Source organism: Delphinus delphis, chromosome 20 (genome assembly GCF_949987515.2).
Source record: "Delphinus delphis chromosome 20, mDelDel1.2, whole genome shotgun sequence".
In the NCBI taxonomy this organism is placed as follows: domain Eukaryota; kingdom Metazoa; phylum Chordata; class Mammalia; order Artiodactyla; family Delphinidae; genus Delphinus; species Delphinus delphis.
Genome location: NC_082702.1, coordinates 12,490,435 through 12,514,567, shown reverse-complemented (window position 1 = coordinate 12,514,567; position 24,133 = coordinate 12,490,435). Strand labels below are relative to the sequence as shown.

The window sequence follows — 24,133 nt, the reverse complement described above, 5'->3', positions numbered from 1 at the left end:
AGAACCCAGAATTCTCATCAGAACTCATCTCAAAGGATTCCTCCTCTCAGAAGCCCTCCCTGAGCCTCCAGGATGAGTTAGGACCCATTCTGACTCCCATGGTGTCCTGTGCTTCCTCTCTCTTGGCCTTGACTCCTCTGCCCCTGCCTCCCCCATCTTGGCCCTGGGCTGTCTCTGGACTGTGGGCCTCCTGAGGATATGGATCAAGGTTATCTCAGTCACCCACTGCTTGGTCCACAGCATCACCTAGCACAGGGTTGGACACAAAGCAAGCACTCAGTGAAAGTTTGTTAAATGCCCAGACAATGTGACAGAAAGAAATAAAGAGGGAAGAAATAAAACAGTGCTAGTGCCCTGAAAGCCTGAACCAGCATTGCCTCACCTCCACAACAAGTTGTCACCAAGGGGCAGAGGAGGCAGTTTTCTCCAGGCCACCCCTGGGAAGGAAGGTTTAAGGCTCCTCAGACCAGTTCTCATCGGTTGGAATGTGTTAACCAAGTCATCCAGCTGTTTGCAGAAGCAGTACATGATTGGAATGGATTTGGGGGGGCGGGGGGGGTATGGAGGGGAGAGAGCACTGGCTTGCTCAGGCCTGGGAAAGGTGTTTCTAGGGAACAAAGGTAAATTCCAAAGAGGGACATGATAAGGAGGGGGCAATTCTTCCCCTTCCCCCTCTCAGACTTGCTCCTCCAGGGTTTCCTTCTCAGGGTGGCCCCCGTAAAACCCCATCTCCAGGATATAGCCCTAGGCTTCCTTCTGGATGCCTCCCTCCCTGCCCCTCCCCAACGAACTGTCCACTCAGGCTCCCTCCCGCCCACTCTCCCTTCTCTGCCTCTGGGAACCCCCTGGGTTCCCAGCCTCCACTCTTTCATCCTCTGACCCACCTTCACACAGTAGCCAAGGGAAGCTTTACAAAACACAAACCTGACTGTCCCCTCCCCACCTCTCCCTTGCTCCACTCCTTGCATAACACCTTAGACTAAAGCTTAAACTTTCTACAATGACCCTGGACAGTTTAGCGTCCTTCGAACAGCCTCTGGGGGCTGATTGCTTCTCTCCTCTGAGCAAAGTGTTATTAACCGTAGGGGATAGATTTTAGTTCTTCAAAGGGGCTATGTGCTCTCCAGCCTCCTGGCCTTTGCTCACGTGGTATCTTCTGCCCAGATTGCTATCATTCCTTAGAACCTTCTCCTGGCTCATTCTCACCAATCGAGGTTTCAGGTGGGACATACCCTCTTCCATAGAACCCTGTTCACTCCTCAAGCTGGGTCCCTCAGCCCTCTGTACTTCCTCTATCAGAGTCCTGGCCACTCTGTGTTGTCACTGACAGAGGCAGGGCTGTCTTCCCCACTGGACTGTGAGATCTGTGAAGGCAGGGTCACCACTGGGTCCTCACAGCCACCACTGGGTCCCCAGCACAGGACCAAGCGAGGAAATGAATGAATGAATACCTTGAAAATCTCACACAGAGGCAGACAGAGACACTGAGACACCCAGATAGAGCCAGAGAGAGGAAGAGTCACAGAGGTGGGTGCTCTAAAATAGCTTGAAGCTCTTGGCTCAAGATTTATTGCTCCCTTCCTTTGTTCTCTATTTCCTGGGATGCTGTCCTCCTGGACGGGGCCAGAGCCCTAGTCGTACTGATGGGAGGGGTAGGTGCTGTGCCCGTTGTACTCATCAGTGGTGAGGCAGCGCAGCATGAAGTGGCCCAGGTCGTGTTTGGAGATGACCCTCGAGGGCCCTCGTCCATCCAGGGTCACTGAGTAGGCCCCAGTCAGCGGTTGGTCTCCTGCAAGGTAAAGACAAAGGGACTGGGTACATCAGATGTCCTTTCCCCTCCTGCAACCAACATGTGATCACTTCAGTGATCATCCCAGGGTGTCTACAGTGTGCCCAGCCCAGATGGTATAACAGCCAACAATGTATGAAACCCTTCCCACGTGCAGGGCACTAACCTGTACCCTTTACTTCATTCACTCGCTAAGTGAGTTGTTTTTTTTTTTTTGGTGCGGCATGCAGAACTTCCCTGACCAGGGATCAAACCCTTGCCCCCTGCAGTGGAAGCGCGGAGTCTTAACCACTGAACCACCAGGGAAGTCCCATTCGCCAAATTCTTATTGATGACTTATTATACGTCAGGTGCTGGGCACACTGAAAGGGACAAAACAGATATGAATCCCTGCCCTCAGCATTCAGACAGTCACTAGGAAAAGGCAAATAATAAGATAAGAAAGTAAAATAGATAATATGTTAGATGGTGAGAAATAAAGCAGAGAATGGGCTAGGAGTTATTATTAATTCTATTTCACAAGTGGGCAAATTGAGTCTTGGAGAGAGAAAGTTATGTCCCATGGTTGCAGAGGGTGACTTCACAGTGGCAAAGGCTACATTTGCTCTGTGCCCCCCTCGCCCTCCCCCACCATGACCTGGCTGTTACCAGGGCATCTAGCGCCTGTATTCTGACTATGACCAACTTAACTTAGGGATCAAATGCAGCATACCAGCGCAGAGACAACCTGGAATCATGTACAATAAGAAACACACAGGGCTTCCCTGGAGGCGCAGTGGTTGAGCGTCCGCCTGCCGATGCAGGGGACACGGGTTCGTGCCCCGGTCCGGGAAGATCCCACATACTGCGGCGCGGCTAGGCCCGTGAGCCATGGCCGCTGAGCCTGCGTGTCCGGAGCCTGTGCTCCGCAACGGGAGAGGCCACAACAGTGAGAGGCCCGCGTACTGAAAAAAAAAAAAAGAAACACACACCCTCACCCATGTGGCAATCCTGCCAAAATTTTGTTTTTTTTTGTTTTTTTCGCGGTACGCGGGCCTCTCACTGTTGTGGCCTCTCCCGTTGCGGAGCACAGGCTCCGGACACGCAGGTTCAGCGGCCATGGCTCACGGGCCCAGCCGCGCCGCGCCAGGAAGACCCTGCCAAAAATTTTTAATCTGAGTCTGTAAGAAAATAACTACAGAAATCCAGAACGTGGGTTATTTTAAAAGACACCTGGGATAACAAAGTCCTACTGTATAGCACAGGGAACTACAGTCAATGTCCTGGGATAAACCATAATGGAAAAGAATATTATAAAGACTGTATATATATGTTAAAAAAAAATAAGAACAAAAACACCAGGCCTGTTATGTTTCATGTTATGAAAAACATTAAAAAAAAGAAAAAAAGGATATGGAGGATTGTTCCAGGTTAAATATGACATAGTGACTAAACACAACACACGATCCTGGAGCGGATCCTGATTTTGAGGGGAGGGGAAGGTTGGAAGATATTTTTTGGCAGTTGGGGAAGTCTGAATATGGGCTGGATACTAAATGATGTGGTAGGGTGAATGTCAATTCCCTTGGTGCGATAACAGTACTGTGGTTCGTATCCAAATATTCCTTCTTGGAAGATGCCTATCAAGAGGTTCTAGGAGTAGAGTGTGCCGATGTCTGCAACCTACTTTCAAATGGTTCAGCCAAAACAAAAAAAAAGAAAGAAAGAAAGAAAAAGAAAAAAATAAAAATACACACTTATTTAAAAAATATACATTACACATGTATTCACATACATACACATTAGATGCATGCATAGATAGATAGATAGTTAGATAGACAGGGAAAGCAAAAAGGCCGAAATGTTAACAAGTGAACCTAGATGAAGGGTTTATGGGTATTCACAAACCTTTAATTTCTTTAACTTTTCTGGAGGTTTCAAAGTTTTCATACACGTACAAAAAAAGGACTGGGACTTCCCTCGTGGTCCAGTGGTAAAGAATCCGCCTTCCAACGCAGGGGACACGAGTTCCATCCCTGGTCGGGGAACTAAGATCCCACATGCCGCAGCACAACTAAGCCCACGCGCCACAACTACTGAGTTCTCGCGCCTCAACGAGAGACCCTGCGTGCTGCAAACTACAGAGCCCACGCGCCCTGGAGCCTGCGCGCCACAACTAGAGAAGAGAAAAAACCCGCAGGCCACAACTAGAGAGTAGCCCGAGCAGACCACGTGCCGGAATGAAAAAGACCCCGTGTGCCTCAACAAAGATCCCGTGTGCCGCAACTAAGACCCGACGAAGCCAAAAAAAAAAATAAGGAAAATAAATAAAATAAATATTCAAAAAAAGAAGAACTAAAAAAAAACAACTTTGTGTTAAATAATTTTTAGGCATGATCTCTCTGGATATTCACTTCAAACCTGGGAGGTCAAGAAGTAATATCATGAACCCCGTTTACAGATGAGGAAACTGAGGCTCAGAGGCCACGGGCCTTAAGTCTACAAAGTGCTGGGGCTGGGACTTTGCCCGGCTTCTCCGCCATGCAGCTTCACCACTGATTCAGAGCTTAGGATTCTCGTCTCAACAAGAATCCTGAATTGAACCTCAACATTGAGCTTACCTGAACCTCTGTAAGGCGTGCAGGGCTCGTCTTTCTCCAAGCAGAAGGCAGAGGGCACAGCAGAAGTGCTCATCAGCAGGCAGGCAAATGTGAAGGAGATACAAGTGCCTGGCTCCGGCATCCGCACTGCGGTTCCCTCATCCCAGAATGTCCTCCCTTCCCCCAGACACTCACCTGATTCCCCCTGAGGGGCATCCACACTGCGGTTCCCTCATTCCAGAATGTCCTCCCTTCCCCCAGACACTCACCTGATTCCCCCTGAGGGGCATCCACACTGCGGTTCCCTCATCCCAGAATGTCCTCCCTTCCCCCAGACACTCACCTGATTCCCCCTGAGGGGAATCGTGGCCAGACACACACTTCCTATGCAAGAGACACCATTTAGAATGATGAATTTAGAAATTCAGATTTCCCCAACTGCCAAAAAATATCTTCCGACCTCCCCCTCCCCTCAAAATCAGAATCCAGTTCAGTTGCCATGTCACCTTTAACCTGGAACAATCACTTTTTTTTTTTTAATGTTTTTCATAGCATGAAACATAACAGGTCTGGTGTCTTTTTTTTTTTAAAACATATATATATATATATATATACACACATTCTTTTCTAATATTCTTTTCCATTATGGTTTAGCCCAGGACATTGAATGTAGTCCCCTGAGCGGGGGAATCAGGTGAGTATCTGGGGGAAGGGCCATCTCCTTAGCGAGCCTCTGCTTATAGCTGAGGCTTACTCTCTTCACCGAGTTTTTTTGTTTTGTTTTGTTTTGTTTTGGCTGTGTTGGGTCTTTGTTGCTGTGCACGGGCTTTCTCTAGTTGTGGCGAGTGGGCTTCTCAACGCGGTGGCTTCTCTTGTTGCGGAGCATGGGCTCTAGGCATGCGGGCTTCAGCAGTTGTGGCGCGCGGGCTCAGTAGTTGTGGTGCAGGGGCTTAGTTGTTCCGCGGCTGGTCCGCGGCATGTGGGATCTTCCCAGACCAGGGATCGAACCCGTGTCCCATGCATTGGCAGGTGGATTCTCAACCACTGAGCCACCAGGGAAGTTCCTTCACTGAACTTTATGGTTTCTTCATTCAGCGTAGCACAACCCAACAGTAATACAGATCATCTATTTCGTTTGTCTCCTCCGCTAGAAATGTAAGCCTCATGAGAGCAGAGACTACATCATTGGTACTTGTAATCGTGGCCAAGCACACACTTCCTATGCAAGAGACATTTGTAAATGCATCTCTCCCTCGGTCTGACTCTCTCTCAATGTGTATTCCAGACCTGGGAGGGGAAAAGAGGGTGTGGTTCCCTCCACAGCACCACCTGGAGGTGAGGCATCTTCTCCGGTATTAGCTTATGGGACAAATATTTACTGAGCACCTACTACATGCCAAGCCCTGTTCTAGGCACTAGGAACACAGCTGTAATCAAAACAAGACAAAATCTGTGCTTCAAACAAAATTCTAGTGTGGGAGACATGCGCTAAGTAAGATAAAGAAAGAAACGAGGGACTTCCCTGGTGGTCCAGTGGTTAGGACTCCATGTTTCCACAGCAGGGGGCATGGGTTCAATCCCTGATCAGGGAACTAAGATCCTGCATGCTGTATGGTGTGTCCAAATAAATGAATAAATAAATGGGTTTAAAAAAAGAAAGAAAGAAAGAGACGATGTGAAGCATAAGTCCCTGTCCCTTGAATGTGGGGCAGCCCCAGTATAACTTGCTTCTTTTTTTTAAACATTTATTTCTGTATTTCTGTATTTTATTTGGCTGCACCAGGTCTTAGTTGCGGGATGTGGGATCTTTTTAGTTGCGGCATGCATGTGGGATCTAGTTCCCTGACCAGGGATCGAACCCGGGCCCCCTGCATTGGGAGCATGGAGTCTTAACCACTGGACCACTGGGGAAGTCCCATAACTTGCTTCTAATAAAGAGAATACAGCGGAAGCAGCCCTGAGAGATCTGACGCTAGGCAAGGCAGCATGCAGGTGTTCCAGGGACAGACAGCCTGCACCTACCACGAGCCCTGTCGTGGCTTCCTTCCACACAATTCTATTGCCAGCTACTGAGCAACGGCGTGCGAGATGCCAGCAAGAAGTGTCCCCAGAGCCTAGTCAGCTCCCAGTACTGAGAGAGTCATCATAAATGAGGGGTTTTGTTTTACGTTTTAAAATTTTGGATAGTTTGTACAACAGAGATAATTGAAAAGTATGTTAGAAAGCAGATACAAATCAAGCAGGAAGGAGCATAGAAGGTGTGGGAGGAAGGTTTGCCATTTTCAACTGCCCAGGGAAGGCCCAGTGAATGTCGACAGAGGACAGGAGGGGGCAGGCTGGTGGTAACCCTGCAGCTGGGTCCCCACCCACTCACCTATGTGTGGTGGCATCACAGCCACGTACTTCAGGCCCGACTGCTGCAGTATCTTGTGCATCCGGATATGGTCATCAGTCACATCCTGCAGTCTTGGGGGCACCTTGGACGGGTCCCACAGGAGGAAGGCTGGGGGGACACAGGGTAGGGTCAGCCAAGGCTTGAGGACAGCCTGGCCAGGCCCGTAGCCCACAGGTCTCCTGCCAGGACCAACCCCTACGGGGGCTCACTACTGCCCTCCAGTTTCTCCAGGCTTCTCACCCTGCCTGCTCCTGTCCACTGTTACCTCCTGCCTAGACCATGGCAGCAGCCTCCTCCCGGGTCTCCCTGCCCCTGCCCCCCACATTCTGTTCCCCCAGCACAGCCAGAGGGGTCAGACTCATCTGTGACCCTATCTCACGCAGGGTAAAAGCAAAGGCCCCATCAGGTCCACGAGGCCCCACTTGACCTCACCACCCAGCACTCTCCCCTTCACTCGCTCTGCTGCAGCCACACTCCCTCCCACCTCACAGCCTTTGTAAATGCTCATTCCTCTGCCTGGAGTCCCCTTATCCTCCCACTGCTCCCTCATGTCACTTCCCTTCCCTGGGAGACAATGTGTGATGGAACAAAGGTGAGGAGTGTGGACCATGGAGACAGTCCGGTTCCACACCCCAGCTCTGCCAGCCACAGGCTGTGTGATCTCGCGTAAGGTGATGGGCCTCTCTGTGCCTCCACTCCCTTAGCTAGGAAGCAATAAGAACAGCTACTATTCACTGAGCACCTACTGTGTTCCACTGTGAATATAAGTGCTACTCAAAGGAGTTTTGAGAAGATTAAGTGGCATTCATCTGTAAGGCACTCAGATGGTGCCGAGCACACAATAAGAGCTCAATAAATGCTGTTAGCATTAACTGCTCCTGTTACACACCCTGCAGCCTTCCTTTCAGATTATTCTGGGCAACCATTTGTTTAATACCATCTCCTCATAAATTGGGAGCTCTGTGAGGGTAAAGACCTGGCCTATGTATACACAGCTCTGTCATTTCCTCTATGATGCTCTCCTTCTGATCCTTTTTCAGGATGAGTCAGGCACCCCTCTGGGCCCCCAGAGTCCTCTAGGCTTCCCCTATCCCGGCCCTGACCCCTCTGCGCATGCTCCCCCCGAATTCCGGCCCTGACCCCTCTGCCCGTGCTCCCCCCGAATCCTGGCCTTGACCTCTCTGCCTGTGCTTCCCCCAACCCTGGCCCTGACTGGTCACTGTTTGATGATGGCTCTGTTGCCACGTCCCTCCTCCTTGTAAGAACCAAGGCCCAGGGCCCAGGGCTGTATTGTGTCTCTGGCCTCATCCAGCAAGGTTCAGGCACTCAGGTGGTGCTCGATAAATACACAGTAACTTGGAGTGGCTCTAATGCCGCCTTGTAGGAGCCCCTGGGCTGCCCGTCCAGTACCTATCCCCGACTCTTCAGCCCCACCCCTATGACCCCGCCACCCACCCGAGGTGCAGGCCACGACCTTGTCCACTCCGTGGGCCTTCATGGCCGCCACAATGTTCTGGGCACCCTTGGACATCACTGTGGTAGGACCTTAGAGGAGACAGAGAGTGGCTGTCACTGGTGGGCGGTGGCGGTGGCGGTGGCGGCAGGGGTGGGGCTGGGGGCGGGGGTGGCGCTGGGGGCCGAGGTGCAGGGGTGGGCCGTGGGCAGAGGGGGGGCCCAGTACTGAGGTCATTGCCGGTGCCCAGCAGCACGATGACGGCGTCCTGCCCCGCCACAGTCTTGTCCACATCGGCCGCCTGCCGAACGTCACCCACTATCACGTGGGCCGGCTGGGGCCCCTCTGAGGGCAGCCTGGAGGTGTCCCGCACCAGCACTGTCACCTCATAGCCTGCAAAGAGGGGCAGAGAGGCAGGTCAGTCGGCTTGTGGGCTGGCACTCCCAGCCTCCAGGGGCTGGGTCCTGGAGGGTGCCATGAACCCCCAAATCCATCCCGCAGGTCCCCTGTTCTGAGACAATGGTCTTCAAATATTTTCGCTGGCATACCCACAGTTGATATCCAGCTGGTTGTTAAAATAAAGTGATACCTTGATGTCGGTTCATAAATAACCTGCTCTGATGCCTCCAAGGGTCTCTTCTTCCCTTCACTCCCCACTCCTGCGATTTCTCCACCCTCCGGCGACTAAAGGGTTAATGCCTGGCATCACACTGGTCTATGCCCCCCATCCATGGTCCTGGAGCAAGCTGAGGTACAGAGAAGGACATGAGCTGCCCAAAGGTTGTCCATCATTGGGTTTGGTTCCCTAGGTCTTACTTTTGAAGGGCTGGGTCCTGTCTTAGCGGTTACTAAACAGTCTGAACATCACTTTGGCATGTCACCTCCCAAAAGAATTTTGGATAATTCTGTAACTCAGTGTCCCCTTTCTGACACATACCCTCCCTTTTAAAGATTACAACCAACATATTTCTTCCTTTGTTTTAAATAATGGCAAAATATATCAATGTTTATGTGTATTGCAAAAAAAATAAAATTAGTAGTTGTAGTCTCTGTTATGGACTGAATGCTTGTGTCATATGCTGAATTCATATGCTGAAGCCCTAACTCCCAATGTGATGGTATTTGGAGATGGACCCTTTGGGAGGTAATTAGATTAGATGAGGTCATGAGGGTAGGGTCCCCATAATGGAATTAGTGTCCTTATAAGAAGAGGAAGACCAAGGCTCGCTCGCTCTCTCTCTACCATGTGAGAACACAGCAAGAAGGCGGCCATCTGCAAGCCAGGAAGAGGGCCCTCATCAGAAACCAAACCTGTTAGTACCTTGATCTTGAACTCTCCGCTCTCTAGAACTGTGAGAAATGGCTGTTGTTTAAGCAACCCGGTCTATGGCATTTTGTTGTAGTGGCCTGAGCTGATGAAGACAGCCTCTAAATAGCATTCTCATGAAAAATGAGCCAGAGCTCGTTGAAGAAATGGCTGCTTGCTGGGCCACGCCAGGGAGAAGACAAGATGAGCCTGGAACATCTTATCTTGTACCTCCAGCTGGTACAAGAAATGAAAAAAAATGATGGGGTGGGCTTCCCTCGTGGTGCAGTGGTTGAGAGTCCGCCTGCCCATGCAGGGGACACGGGTTTGTGGGATCTTAGTTCCCTGGCCAGGGATTGAACCTGGGCCCTTGGCAATGAAAGCACGGAGTCCTAACCACTGGACCGCCAGGGAACGACCCTGTTACATTTCTCTTGATAGCTATCATCATATATGTAAAAAACAAATGATTAGAAATTTGTACACTCTGGGGCAGTGATAATGGTCATTATCATACATAATATTTAGAGAGCACTCACTATATGCCAGGTCCCAAATTCCTGACATTTATTCGCTTCTTTAATCCTCCAAGCAATCCTGGGTTTGAATTCTGTCTGGCCCTACCACTACCTAGCTGTGACACTGGGCAACTCACTTAACCTGTCTGGGCCTTAGGGCCTTCATTTTTAAAATGACACTAATCATAGTCTCTACCTTATAGGGTTACTGTGGGTTTAAATAATATTTCTTTTTTTTTTTTGGCCACGCCATGCAGCTTGCAGGAACTTAGTTCCCTGACCAGGGATTGAACCCAGGGCCACAGCAGTGAAAACGCCAAGTCCTAACCACTAGACCACCAGCGAACTCCCTAAATAATATTTCTAAAAGTTTAATGTAGTTGGTTGATTTTTGACAAGGGTGCCAAGATGATTCAATGGGGCAAGTACAGTCTTTTCAACAAATGATGTAGGGACAACTTGATATCCATATGTAAAAGAATGAAGTTGGATTCCTACCTCACACCATATATAAAAATTAACTCAAAATGATCAAAGACCTAAATGTAAGTGCTAAAACTATAAAAATCTTAGAAGAGGGCTTCCCGGGTGGTACAGTGGTTAAGAATCCGCCTGCCAATGCAGAGGACACGGGTTTGAGCCCTGGTCCGGGAAGATCCCACATGCTGAGGAGCAACTAAGCCCATGTGCCACAACTACTGAGCCTGCGCTCAAGAGCCCTTGAGCCACAACTACTGAAGCCCACGTGCCTAGAGCCTGTGCTCTGCAACAAGAGAAGCCACTGCAATGAGAAGCCTGTGCACCTCAATGAAGAGTAGCCCCTGCTCGCTGCAACTAGAGAAAGCCCGTGCACAGCAACGAAGACCCAACACAGCCCAAAATAAATAGAATAAAATAAATTAATAAAAAAAAAACTTAGAAGTAAACATAGGCATAAATCTTTGCGTCTTTGGATTAGGCAATGGTTTCCTAGCTATGACACCAAAAGCACACGCAGCAGAAGAAAAAATAGATACACTGAGCATCATCAAAATTAAAAATTTTTGTGCTTCCAAGGACACTATCAAGAAAGTGAAAAGACAACCCACAAAATGGGAGAAAAATTTTGCAAGTCATATAGCTGATAAGAGACTTGTATTTAGAATATATAAAGGACACCTACAACTTGATAATAAAAGATGAACATTAAAAGCTGGGCAAGGACTTCCCTGGTGGTCCAGTGGGTAAGACTCCACACTCCCAATGCAGGGGGCCGGGGTTCAATCCCTGATCTGGGAACTAGATCCCGCAAGCCGCAACTAAGAGTTCGCATGTTGCAACTAAGAAGTCCGCATGCTGCAACTAAAAGATCCCGCGTGCCGCAACCAAAAAAATAAATAAATAAACAAAGATCCTGCATGCTGCAACTAAGACCCGGCACAGCCTAAATAAATAATTAATTAAAAAAAAAATCTGGGCAAAAGATCTGAATAGACATTTCTCCAAAGAGGTTATACAAATGGCCAATAAACACATGAAAAGATACTCAATATCATTAGCCATCAGGGAAATGCAAATCAAAACCACAGCAAGATCCCATTTCATACCCACCAGGATGGCCATCATCAAAAAGACATAATAAATGTTGATGTGCATGTGGTGAAACAGGAACCCTCATACACTGCTGATGGGAACGTTGAATGATACACCTGCTTTGGAAGGTAATCTGGCAGTTCCTCGGAAGGTTAAACGTATTGTTACCATGTGACCCAGCAATTCCACTCCTAAGTATATGCCAAAGAGAAATGAAAACATCTGTGCACACAAAACTCATACGTGAATGTGCATAGAGGCATTACTCATCATAGCCCCAAAGTGGAAACCACCCAAATTTCCATCAACCGAATGGATAAATAAAATGTGGTATATCTAAACAATGTAATGGTATTCAACAATAAAAAGAAATGATACACATGCTACGATACGGATGAACTCTGAAAAAACAATTTTTTTGCTAAGTGAAGGAAGCCAGTCATAAAAAGCCACATAGTGTACGATTCCATTTATATGAAACGTTCAGAACAGGCAAATCCATATAAACAAGGAGCAGGTGAGTGGTTGCCTAGGGCTGGGGAAGGGGTTGAGCAGGAAAATGGGGAGTGACTTCTAAGGGTTTCTTTTGGTGGTGATGAAAATGTTTCAAACTGATTGTGGTGAGGTTTGCACGAGTCTGTGAATATGCTAAAACCACTGAACTGTATACTTTAAATGGGTGAATTGTATGGCACGTGAATGATATCTTAAAAAAGCTGCTATGTAAAAAATGCAAAACGAAAACAAATGAAAAGATTAGAAGAGTGTCTGGCACAGGAAAGAGCATTATACGGGTGTTGGTTGTTACTATACCTTTTCACCATCTCACAATTTTTTTTCCCGTCCTAGTCTAGTATTCCCTGGGCTCCTGGACTCTCTCAACCCCTCCAACCCATATTTCACGTGGTAGCCAGGTAGAGCTTTCCACTGTTATATCAAAGTGCCCTTGGCTCAGATCCCTCCCCTGACCGCCCGCCCCCCCCAACCGGTGCCCTGAGATAGTCATGTTCCTTAGGACAGACTTCAAGGCCCCCCAGGATATGGCCTCTCCTCTCTCAACTGTGCTGGAGCCATGGCCCTTTTCGCACACTGAACTTCTTTCAGTTCCTCAAATGCATCATGCTGTTTCCTGCCTCCTGGCTTTTGCACGTGCCCCTCTGCCTGGAGCACCCTTACCCTCTTTCCCCAGAACCCCCAGCCAATTGTGCTTCCTCTGTCATGGCCCTACTTATGCTGACCTGGAATCAAGCAAGGGCCCTGTGGGTCCAGGGACTGTGACATATTCACCACCATCTCCCTGACTTTTATATCAACACAAAAGCACACGATATACTGTCTCACGGACCTGGGTTCGAACTCTGGCTCCACCTCTTTTTTTTTTTTTTTGGCCCAGCCGGGCATGTGGGATCTTAGTTCCCTGACCAGGGATCGAACCTGTGCCCCCTGCAGTGGAAGTGCAGAGTCTTAACCACTGGACCGCAGGGGAAGTCCCAGCTCCACTTACTGGCTGAGGAACCTCAGGAAACACCTTCCCTGACTGGTCCTCAGTCTCCTCTCTAAAGTGAAAGTCACAATCCCTAGCATCCCCACCCTGTGTGATCACCTTTCATAAGGGAATGACACCTGTGCTGCCCTCACACACATCGGGGAGCAACGAGAGCTTTCATGATGCCACCGCAGGCACTGGTTAATTACCACTGTATTAGTTAAAACGGACCCTAGTAAACTGTGGGTATTTTGGAGGAGAAACGTTCTCACGGACAGTGAGAGCTCTGACACAGGCCCAGCACAAGAGTGCCTGTTAATGGTACATTATTGGTGATTAGTGACATTTATTGAGGGCCTCCTAGGGAATTCCCTGGCAGTCCAGTGGTTAGGATTCCACAGTCTCACTGCTGAGGGCCCAGGTTCAATCTTCAATCCCTGGTCGGGGAACTAAGATCTCACAGGCTGTGTGGCACAGCCAAAAAACAAAGAGAGAGAGAGAGAGAGAGAGAGCAAGCGCGCGTGCGAGAGAAAGAGCGCCTCCTATGTGCCAAGTGCTGTGCTAAGCTCTTTCTGCAGATGAATGATGTTTTTTTCCAAAAATTTTTAACACAACCCACATTTAAATTTTAATAGCAACATGTGGCTAGTGGCTACCATACCAAACTATAGTGTTAGAATTCACAAATTTTGCCCTTCACAAAGAACAAGAGCATTTGTAGGTTATTTCTAAACATTTCTTTTTTTTTCTTTTCTTTCTTTTTTTTTGTTTAAAAAATCCCTTACTTTATCTTTTTCCATTAATTTTTAATTTTGAAATAAATTCAGACCTATAGGAAAGTTCCAAGACCTAGATTCGCATATTTGCTTTATCTTTCTCTCTGTGTATATATAAAATATACACATAACATGTATAATTATATACGTGTATAAAGTTTTTTCCTAATGATGTGAGAGTCAGTCGTACAGATCATGCCTCTTTTAAGCTTTTTTGATCTCAACCCTCCATACAAAATAGATTTCACTTCCAAACCCAGTATACACAAACCCATACATATATAATTGAAACGAAAGTTTCATAAAACCAAGATTTAACATGTGATACATTCTGACACTGTTGTGACCAATTAAATATATTTCAGAACTCATTATGACCCACAGTTTGAAAAGCCCCAGATTGCAACAACCCCACAAAGTAGGTTGTATTATATGCCCATTTTGAGGATGGGGAAACTAAGGCAATTTTAGGTAATTGGGCCAAGATCACACAGCTATAATCTGAGTTCTCTCAGCCAAGGAGTGCCTATTGAGCACCAACTATATGCTGGACACGGTTCTAAGCATTTTCCATATATTGTAATATCTCATTTAATCATCACAAGAACCCCAGGTCGAGTTCTACTAGTTTCATCCTCACTTTACAGATATCTAGGTACACAGATGACAAGGCACTTGACCACACAGCTGTTAAGTGGCAGAGCTGGGGTTTGGAATGCAGACACACAGGCACCAGAGTCTATGCCTGTCAGGACTCAGCCCTACAGAATCACTGAGATAAATAAAAGCCGAGCTCATTGAACCCCTTCCTTTTTCTGATGGGGACAGCGAGGCTCAGGTTCACTGTGGCTCTGAAGAGAGCTGTCAGAGCCACAGTGAGAAGCCGCGGACTCCCCTAGGCCTCAACGCTCCACACCCCCAGGTGCAGTCCCAGCTGTGCCCAGCAGGGTGGATGAGCAGAATTTCATAGAATCCAGGATTGAGAGAAAGGTAGTAACACGGTAATCCAGTTCCTCAGGGTGACTCAGCAACTCTCAACATCTCCCTCTTACTTCCTCCCCTGGAAATGTTTACCAGCAAATTTGTTCCTCCTGTCCCTACAAGCCAAGATCCTCACTAGGTCTTCCCAGGGAGGGGGAGAGCAGTGGGCTGAATGGGGAACTTTCAGGCAGAGTCCCTTGAAGGGACAGCTGGGCTAGGAGACAGCTGAGAGTGGGATCCTGGTGGCCTCCACCCTTTTGGGGCAACCAGATAGTCAATATCTTCAGAGTCACCAAGGCCAGCAAGGGTGGGGCGCTATATCTGGAAATGTCAGGCTCCGATGGGGGTTGGTGAAGTCTGGACGGTGGGGGCAGGGTACTGCTGCATGATACTGATCCCCTTTCCTGCCCCCTTTCCTGGGGCAACTGCAAATTTTCAGTGCTCATTGACTTTCCCGGGACCCGTGTGCCCAAGTCTTCACCCTTGTCTCCGTGATCTTCTTTCCATTAGGTGCCCACAGCAACCCACCCGTCAGCCTTTTCAACTTTAAGCCTTGGTGCCCACACCAAGAGCCGGTGGTCTTTTGGCAGTTAAGAGCAAGCACTGGTGGGACTTCTCTGGTGGCGCAGTAGTTAAGAATCCGCCTGCCAATGCAGGGGACACGGTTTCGAGCCCTGGTCCGGGAGGATCCCACATGCGGCGGAGCAACTAAGCCCATGTGCCACAACTACTGAGCCTGCACTCTATAGCCCACGAGCCACAACTATTGAGCCCACGTGCTGCAACTATTGAAGCCAGCACGCCTAGAGCCCGTGCTCCACAAGAAGAGAAGCCACTGCAATGAGAAGCCCACGCACCATGATGAAGAGTAGCCCCGCTCTCTGAAACTAGAGAAAGCCCGCGCGCAGCAACTAAGACCCAACGCAGCCAAAAATAAATAAATAAAATGTGGTGGGGGAGTAAAAGACCCATTGGTGGTCTCAATAAAAAACAAACGAACAAACAAAGAACAAGCACTGGGTACAAATTCCAGCACTGCCACTTTCCAGCTATGTGACATTGGGCAGATCACTCAGTGGGCCTCAGTTTTCTCACCTGTCAAATGGGGTGATACTAGTTCCCACCCGACATGAGTGCTGTGCGGATTTAACACGTGCTAAGAGAGGACAGTGCTGGGAGGCCAGCCCAATGCCTGGCTTAGTTAAGCCCTTGCTGGGTGTGCAACCACCAGCACCACAATAACAACTACATTTCGTCAGAGCATTGGATTTAAACCTGTCACTACAGTCCCCCAGCCTCCTAGGGCCAATACCTGTTCCTTGGGCTCACGTAAAATTGGACCTCACAGCGTCCCCCGTTTCTGCCCCCGTGGCCACCTGTTTTGCCCCCCTAGGTCCTCACACATCAAGGGCACTGAGGGCCCCAACCAGCCTCGGCCCGACCCCATGATTCCACTTCCTAAAGTTCTGTCTGTGTACCCCGTGACACGCCCTGCCCGCCCCAGCTCATGCCTGCTTGCACCGCCTGCGCCAGGGTGGTGAGCCCGGTCCTTCCGGTGGCGCCGAAGATGGCAATCTTCTTGACGGCCATGCTGCGGGGTCGTGGGGTTGCGGGGCCGCGGAGTCGCAGGACACGCGGGAACCGACTGGCTGCTAGGCCGCCCTCTCCGTCCTTCCCTAGCGGGAGAGACGGGGCGGGGCCGCTCAGAGGGCCACGCCTCAGCCAGCCTCCTGCCCTCGACTCCGGCCGAGGGGCGGGGCCATAAGGCCACTCCTCTGGTTAAGAACGGGGTGGGCGGGGCGGGAGTCGGCTCGCCTCCGCCTGCGGCCCAGCACCGCCTTCCAGCCCACCACTTAGACTGGGAGGCGTGGCCGTATCTGGAGGTCTACGACGGTGAACCCAGTGCCCCGCCTCCGAGCTCTAAACTCCCAGAGCGGGGCGGGGCGAGCGCGGGCCACACCCACATCTCTCTCCTCGCTCAGACCCCCCTCTCTCAGGGCCACTAGGCTGATCTGGGACTCACACTACGCCCCGAGGCCTCCTCTAGGCTACAATGGGAAAAAGTGAGGGAGGACAGTGTGGGTGTGTGGGTGTGACACTGTAACTGCGTGTCTATGTGCCCGTGTGGCCCTGTGTGACTGTGAATAACGCCAAAGGAGAGCATGATTGTGGGTGGTACCATGTGCCGTCCTCTGCGTAAAACACCGTATTACAGTATGAGACTGTGTGTGACACCACGTGTGGAAGACATTGATGCTGTTCTTCTGAGACCTCGTAGTGACACTGGGTGACAGTGGGTCAGTCTGTGATGCTGTATGCATCCATGCCGCTGGGGGATATGGTGTGAGTGTGGGACATGTGTGAGTTGTGTTATGTGGGAGTGTGTGACTCTGTTAGTGTGTGACACTGCGTGTGTCATGTAAGTTGTGTGACAACGTGCCATCATTTGAGTGTGGCTGTGGGTGTTGACTGTTGTTGTGGTGCTATTTGTGACCTGTTACTGTGTGATGTGTAAGTGGGCGACAGTGCCGGGTGTATGACCCCCATGTGAGTGTGTAAGGGGTGTAACAAGTTCGAGTGTGTAAAAGTGTGTGACGCTGTGTGATAGTGAAGCCGTGTGACACTCCTTGTGACCCCGTGGAGGTGTGCAGCAGTGTGCGGCATATGTGTACTTGTGCACGAGACCGCGTGAATGGTGGTGACAGCATTTGAGTGCTTTACAGTGTGTGACGCTGTCGGGCCCTGTTCCAGGGCGGGACCTCATGTGAGCTTATGACTGCGTGAGACGGTTTGAATATTTGACACTGTGTGACCCCATGTGAGGGGGTGGCAGTGTGTGTGTGGATGTGGATAATGTCTGTGACGCTGTAGGTGACCCCGTGTGTGTGTGGCAGTGTGGGACTGTGTGACCCCGTGAGAGTGTGGACTGTGTGTGACGCTATCTCGGGCCCCTGCAGCTGTGTATCACACGCCGTGGCCGGGTGTGTGACCGCGCGTGGGCCGGCGCTGCAGGCGGCCGGGGTTGGCGGGGCACCGCGGGCGGGAGGGGGTCCCGGGGGCGCGCCGAGCGCGGCGGCCGCGCGAGCGGGAGGAGGCGCGCCGGCGGCCGCGGCGCATGCGGATCTGACCGAGCGGCTGGGCCGGTGGGGCCGAGCAGAGACGGCCAGGCCGGGCAGTGGACGCCGACAGGGAGGGCGGTCGGGCACGGTCAGCAGCGGGGACAGCGGCACCGGCGGCCGCGGGCCCAGGTGAGCGGCTTGGGGATGGATAGCCCCTCCCTCCAGCATCTTCCCACCTGCCCTAGCATCCCTCCCCCGCGCGCCTTGGACATGGACTGAGCCCCGAGGGTCTCCCCGGCTGGGGGAGGCGGAGGGTTGAGGGCAGAATCAGCTCCCATCCGTCAACCCAGTCCAGCCTCCGCGCCATGCGTGGGTCTTTCATCCAAGCCTTGTCCTTCCCAGGCCCCTCTCCTTGGGAACGGTGACTAGACTGCAGGGAGAGAGAGGCACGGGCTTGGAAGGGTTAAAGCATCCTATCTCAGGTCCCATCCCCAGCCTCGCCCAGCCAACCTTTCCTGGAGTCTGCAGGACACCCCCTTCCACCTCCGCCACCGCCTTCTCCCTTCCTTCTCCCGTTGAATCACGTAATGGCCAGGGCTGTTCCACCTCCAGACTGCCTGAGAGATCACGAAGTGCTAAGTGCCTCTCCATCTCCAAGTATCCTCCATTGAGGAAACAGTTGTGCTCACCGTTTCACAAGGAGGGAAACTGAGGCACAGAGAAGCCAAGTTAAAGGTAATGGGGTTTAAAGATACAGCAAGAATAAAGCAGGACTTGAACTCATTTCTGTCAGACTCCAGCACAGGCACTTTTATTTGCTAAGATATGTGACTGGAGGATGAATAATAATAGCAAAGCCCATGTATTGAGGGCTTGCTGTGTACTAGATACCATGTTCCCTGCATTATTAATCCTGTCATCTTCAAACACCCCTAGGAAATGGGTACCATTATCATTACCACTTTACAGATGAACAAACTGAGCCCCAGAGAGGGTAAGTGACTCAGCCAAGGTCACACAGGTGCCCACTTACAGCTTTCCGTGGAAGAAGGGAAAAATAATAATGGATTTTTGAGTGTCTGTTGAAAGGGACAGTCTCCACTACACTGACCAAGACCTAGACCCTGCCTTCCTAAAATCTGGTGAGTTGGCAACTGTCGGAATATATTGAGAATGCGGACACTGATCTCCTCCCAACTCCCTCCTTTCTTAGTCTTAGAATCAGGCCTGGGGTTCCAGAGGGTGGAGGAGATGTATCTAATGTCTCCCACACCCTTAAATTTCATATTTACAATCTGGCAGTGTTCTAGAACATAGCTCTGGCGTCAGACAGTATGTCAGTTAGCTGTTGCCACAATAATGCTGCATAAGAAACCACCCCCAAACTCAGTGTCTTAAAACACTAAGCATTTATTTAGCCTCGAGTCAGTCTGAGGTCAGCGACTTAGGCTGGGCTTATACGAGCTTATTCACCAGTTGGGATGGGTAGGGGGATGTTGACTGTTGGTAGCTCTAGCTGGCCTTGGCTGTGATGAAGGCCTTGGACCTGGACTAGCCTAGTAGTCTCATGGCCACAGTCAAACACAAGCAAAAACATGCAATGTCTCCTGAGTCCTGGGCTCAGAACTCACCAGCACTTCTACCTAATACTGTTGGTCAAAGCAAGTCATGTGGCCAAACCCAGAGTCAAGGGGTAGGGCATGTCCCCCCGCCCCCCTCTTCCATTCCTCCCATCCCCAGAGTGGGAGAACACTGAAGAGTTATATGGCAAAGGGTGTGGCTATAAGGATGAAAAACTGAGGGCATTAATGCAGTTATTTGATCACAGTGACTACATTTGAATCCTGGTTACTCACTAGCTGTGTGACCTTGGGCAAGTGAATTACCCCCTCTGTGCCTCAGCTTCCTCCTCTGTAAAATAGGCTTAATGGTACCTTTCTTTACAGAATTAAATTTGTGGGAATTAAGTAAGATAATGCATATAATGTACTGAGCACAGTGCAACTGCTCAATAAATGTGAATTATTGTTATTACTGCCTTACAGAGTTCTATTGATAACAATGTTATCTTTCTAACAATAATAAGAGTGACAATTTTTTTTTTTTGCCGCATGGCATGCGGGATCTCTGTGTCATGTAGGATCTTAGGTCCTCAACCAGAGATCGAACCTGTGACCCCTGCAGTGGAAGTGCTGAGTCTTAACCACTGGACGGCCAGGGAAGTCCCAACAGTGACAATTTGCCGAGCCCCTACCCTGCACTAAACTTGGTGCTTGACCACAGCTCTATGATGTGGTCAGGGTGAACATTATTGTCATTATTATCATGTCCCTTCTAAAGACAGAGAAATTGAAGGTGAGAGGGAACAGGGCTCACAGCCAGTTGCTCTTAGAAGTGGCACCTCTGAACTCAGGCCCTGTTTCTAGCCCTAACCTTCCTCTCCTCATCCCCAGGCCTCACCTTCCCTGATGGCGCAGGTACCAGGGGAAGTGGATAACATGGAGGGGCCGCCAGCCCCAAACAATAACAACCCTGCAGCCCGCTGGGAGAGTCCAGATCGGGGCTGGGAGCGGGAGCAGCCAGCCGCCTCCACTGCAGCCGCCTCACTCTTTGAGTGCTCCCGGATCAAGGCCTTGGCAGGTACCTGGAGGAGGGCTGGGTGCGAGGGTGGGAGGGAAGGAAGGGAGGAAGCTGCTGGGGTGGTGTCTTTGTACCTTGATGGCCTGGAGGATGGGAAGAGAGTTACAGACATTTGGACCTTCCTTGAATCTTTTTTTTTTTTTTCTTTGCGGTACGCGGGCCTCTCACTGTTGTGGCCTCTCCCGTTGCGGAGCACAGGCTCCGGACGCGCAGGCTCAGCGGCCATGGCTCACGGGCCCAGCCGCTCCGCAGCATGTGGGATCTTCCCGGACCAGGGCACGAACCCGTGTTCCCTGTATCGGCAGGCAGACTCTCAACCACTGCACCACCAGGGAAGCCCGGACCTTGAATTTTTAGACCAGTGCTGTCCAATAGAACTTTCCATGATGATGGGATAATGTTCTGTATCTGTGATGTCCAATATACTAACCACTGATACTTGTGGCTGTGAGCACTTGAAATGTGGCCAGTGCTATTTGAGGGACTGAATTTTTAATTTGATTTAGTTTTAATTAATTTAAATTTCAATAGTCACATGTGGCTTGTGGCTGCTGTATGGAGCAGTGCAGCCATAGAACCTTAGAAATGTATCAATACAATCCCAGAAACGGGGGACTTTCTAAGCGTACTTCTTTAGAATCCCGAAATGCTGAAACCTCGCATCTTAGGACCTTGGAATGTCATACCCAGAGATTCTTTGAACCCAAGACCTTTAGAAGTGGAGACTCGTGTAAACAGAACTTTATAATCACAGATCTTAAGACATTTTAATCGTTGGCTCCTAGGGTCTTAGAACATCAGAAACTTAAAAACTCTAATGCACATAGATCCTTAGGGCTTTATAATCCTAAACCTATACGATTTCAGATTAGAAACGTTTATCCTGAGCACTTTAAGAAAGAATAACCACACATTCATGTTTTTTGCACTGAAACCCTCAGTCCTGGGACAACTGGAATGGTTGGTCACCATACTTGGATGTTTTAGGACAATATAAGCAAAGACCGGAGAACTGTATAGTTATAGAGTCTTACGATCTTAGATCTTTGGAACTGTAGGCCCTTGAACTTTGGGACTTTGTATTCACGGGGCTTTCGAACCTCAGAAGTGTTTAATCATCAATATTAAAGTTTTATGAACAACGACCCTTCAGAGACATGTAACTCCAAATCATAAGCCTTTGAAACATTAGACCCTTAGCACGATGACCCTTGGAATGTTAATATCTCAGAAACATGGAGTGTTATACACATAAAATATATATTGTCAAGAGTCATGAAATCTTAAAATCCAAAAGTCAGAATGAGTTCCCTTAGAAGCTCAGAATTTTAGTAACTCAGCATTTGACAATCATGGGATCTTCAATATTAGGATTCTTGGAAACTTATAAGATGTCGAGCAGGTTGTTAAACTCAAGGGCCTCTGGGAAAGCAGGTGACATACACGAGTGAGTGGCCTGGGGACTGTGGTCGCCCTAGTCACCTGCTCTAGCCATGGGGAAATGCAGGCCCAGAGCTGCTAGCTCTGATGTTTATCTGCAATTTCCCAATCAAAAAAAACAAAAAACAACTTTAAGTGCATAAAGTCTGAACCAGATTCAGCCCATGGATTGCTAGCTTCCTCTGGTTTAGACACCTAGAAGAATATAAACATATACTCGTGGAAACTTTAAATATTTTTTTCTATAAATTTATTTATTTATTTATTTTTGGCTGCACTGGGTCTTCGTTGCTGCGCACGGGCTTTCTCTAGCTGCGGCGAGCAGGGGCTATTCTTCGTTGCGGTGTGCGAGCTTCTCATTGTGGTGTCTTCTCTTGTTGCGGAGCACATGCTCTAGGCACGTGGGCTTCAGTAGTTGCAGCACGTGGGCTCAGTAGTTGTGGCGTGTGGGCTCTAGAGCTCAGGCTCAGTAGTTGTGGTGCACAGGCTTAGTTGCTCTGCGGCATATGGGATCTTCCCGGACCAGGGCTCAAACCCGTGTCCCCTGCATTGGCAGGCAGATTCTTAACCACTGTGCCACCAGGGAAGCCTAAAATTGTATTTTAAAAAAAATTTTATTTTTTATTCCTTTCTTGTCTGTGATGCACGGCACGTGGGATCTTAGTTCCCCAACCAACAATCAAACCTGCGCACCCCCTCGCCCACGTGTTGGAAGTGTGGAGTCTTAACCACTGGACCACCAGGGAAGTCCCAAAATTGTATTTTTAGACTCATAAATTAAAAAACTCGGGAACGTATCTACTTAGAATTCTAGAATTTATTATTTCATCCACAAAATATTTAATCAGTGACTGCTCTGCGCCTGGCCTGTCCTAGACAATATGAGAGACATAGTAGTGACTAAGGCAGCCCTGGTCCTGCTCCTCCAGGGCTCCCAGTCCAGTGGGAAATTTAGATCCAGCCCAAAATGATGACCCACAGGGATCAGGACCGAGATGGGGGAGGCACAGGCAGAGGCCAGATGTGGAAGTTCAGGGCTGTAGGAGACCAGATGAGGGGCCTGATCCTGTCTAGAGAATCAGAGTGCTTTCTGGAGGAAGAGATGGCTGAGCTGAGCCCTAATGGACAAACAAGAGTGAACCCTGGGGAAGAGAGTGGAAGAATATTCCAGAGAGAGGGAACAGAATAGGCAAGACCTCTAGAACTTGAGAGTGACTGGAGCGAGGTGGTGAGTAAATGATGGCAGGTAAGGAGCCAGTGGCCACCAGATCTTGAGGGACCTTGTAGGCCATTCCATAGAGTGTGAGGGCACCTGGAGCTACGGTGAGATTTTAAGCAGAGGTGGGATGTGGTAACGTGAGGATCAAGGACTCCTCAACCGTTAGAACCGCTGATTCAGACAGCACCAGCCCTGGACACCTCAGACAGCATAGAGTCCAGAGAAATGTAGGGCCCCAGCTAAGAAAAAAAAAATTCTCATCTACTCCCTGTGTCTACTTAATTATTAGAACTATGGTTTTCTGTTCCGTTATGGTTTGTTACCGGATATTGAATATATTGTAGTTCCCTGTGCTATGCAGTAGGACCTTGTTGTTTATCCATTCTAGATAAAATAGTTTGCATCTGCTAATCCCAAACTCCCAATCCTTCCCTCCCCCACCCCCCTCCCCCTTGGCAACCACAAGTCTGTTCTCTATATCGGTGAGTCTGTTTCTGTTTCATAGATAAATTCATTTGTGTCGTATTTTAGATTCCACATATAAGTGTTATCACTGAAATATCGTTTTCTTAAATGCACAAAAACACACAACTCTGTTTATATCTCTTATGCCTATGGTTCTCTACAACTAAAACACATTATATTGGATTCCAGACCCAAACCACAAAACCAGTAACTTCAGCTTAACAGTGACTTCGAGATGCTGCTATCCTGCTGTTCAAGATACCAACATGACGTAGACAGCTAGGGTGCATTTTCTTTTGCATCCCTTTGCCCACTTCTCTCATGGTTTTCCTCTATTCACACTAAGGCCAAACCCTTGAGCAGAGTCCTCCGTAATACGTTTTTGCATGAAGGTGGTTTTTTTTTTGGCCGCACTGTGCGGCATGCGGGATCTTAGTTCCCCCAGTAGGGATCGA

General features: G+C 49.4%; 2 protein-coding genes across 2 annotated transcripts in view; one reads left to right on the top strand and one right to left on the bottom strand.

Moving 5' to 3' along the window:
- Positions 1-1,542: 1,542 nt before the first annotated feature.
- Positions 1,543-16,574, bottom strand: BLVRB (biliverdin reductase B). Its single transcript, XM_059999018.1, has 5 exons — positions 16,367-16,574; positions 8,445-8,609; positions 8,219-8,308; positions 6,743-6,871; positions 1,543-1,789 (listed from the first exon to the last, which is right to left on the bottom strand). The coding sequence occupies exons 1-5, from the start codon at positions 16,443-16,445 to the stop codon at positions 1,632-1,634; spliced, it is 621 nt and encodes a 206-aa protein (XP_059855001.1). The 5' UTR covers positions 16,446-16,574; the 3' UTR covers positions 1,543-1,631.
- A 3,808-nt stretch (positions 16,575-20,382) lies between these two features.
- The window catches only part of SPTBN4 (spectrin beta, non-erythrocytic 4), a 70,504-nt gene continuing 66,753 nt past the window's right edge, over positions 20,383-24,133 (top strand). The window contains exon 1 of the mRNA XM_060000831.1: positions 20,383-20,554. Within this exon, the coding sequence (XP_059856814.1) occupies positions 20,383-20,554 (172 nt within the window). The remainder of the gene's footprint in view (positions 20,555-24,133) is intronic.

What these genes read in the sequence shown, in the direction of transcription:
- BLVRB (XM_059999018.1), bottom strand. Translation starts at nt 16,445, where the DNA reads ATGGCCGTCAAGAAGATTGCCATCTTCGGCGCCACCGGAAGGACCGGG. An exon ending in GGCGCAGGCGGTGCAAGCAG is followed by an intron (nt 8,610 to 16,366) that starts GCATGAGCTGGG and finishes CCCTCTTTGCAG; the next exon opens with GCTATGAGGTGACAGTGCTG. An exon ending in GGGCACCGGCAATGACCTCA is followed by an intron (nt 8,309 to 8,444) that starts GTACTGGGCCCC and finishes GTCTCCTCTAAG; the next exon opens with GTCCTACCACAGTGATGTCC.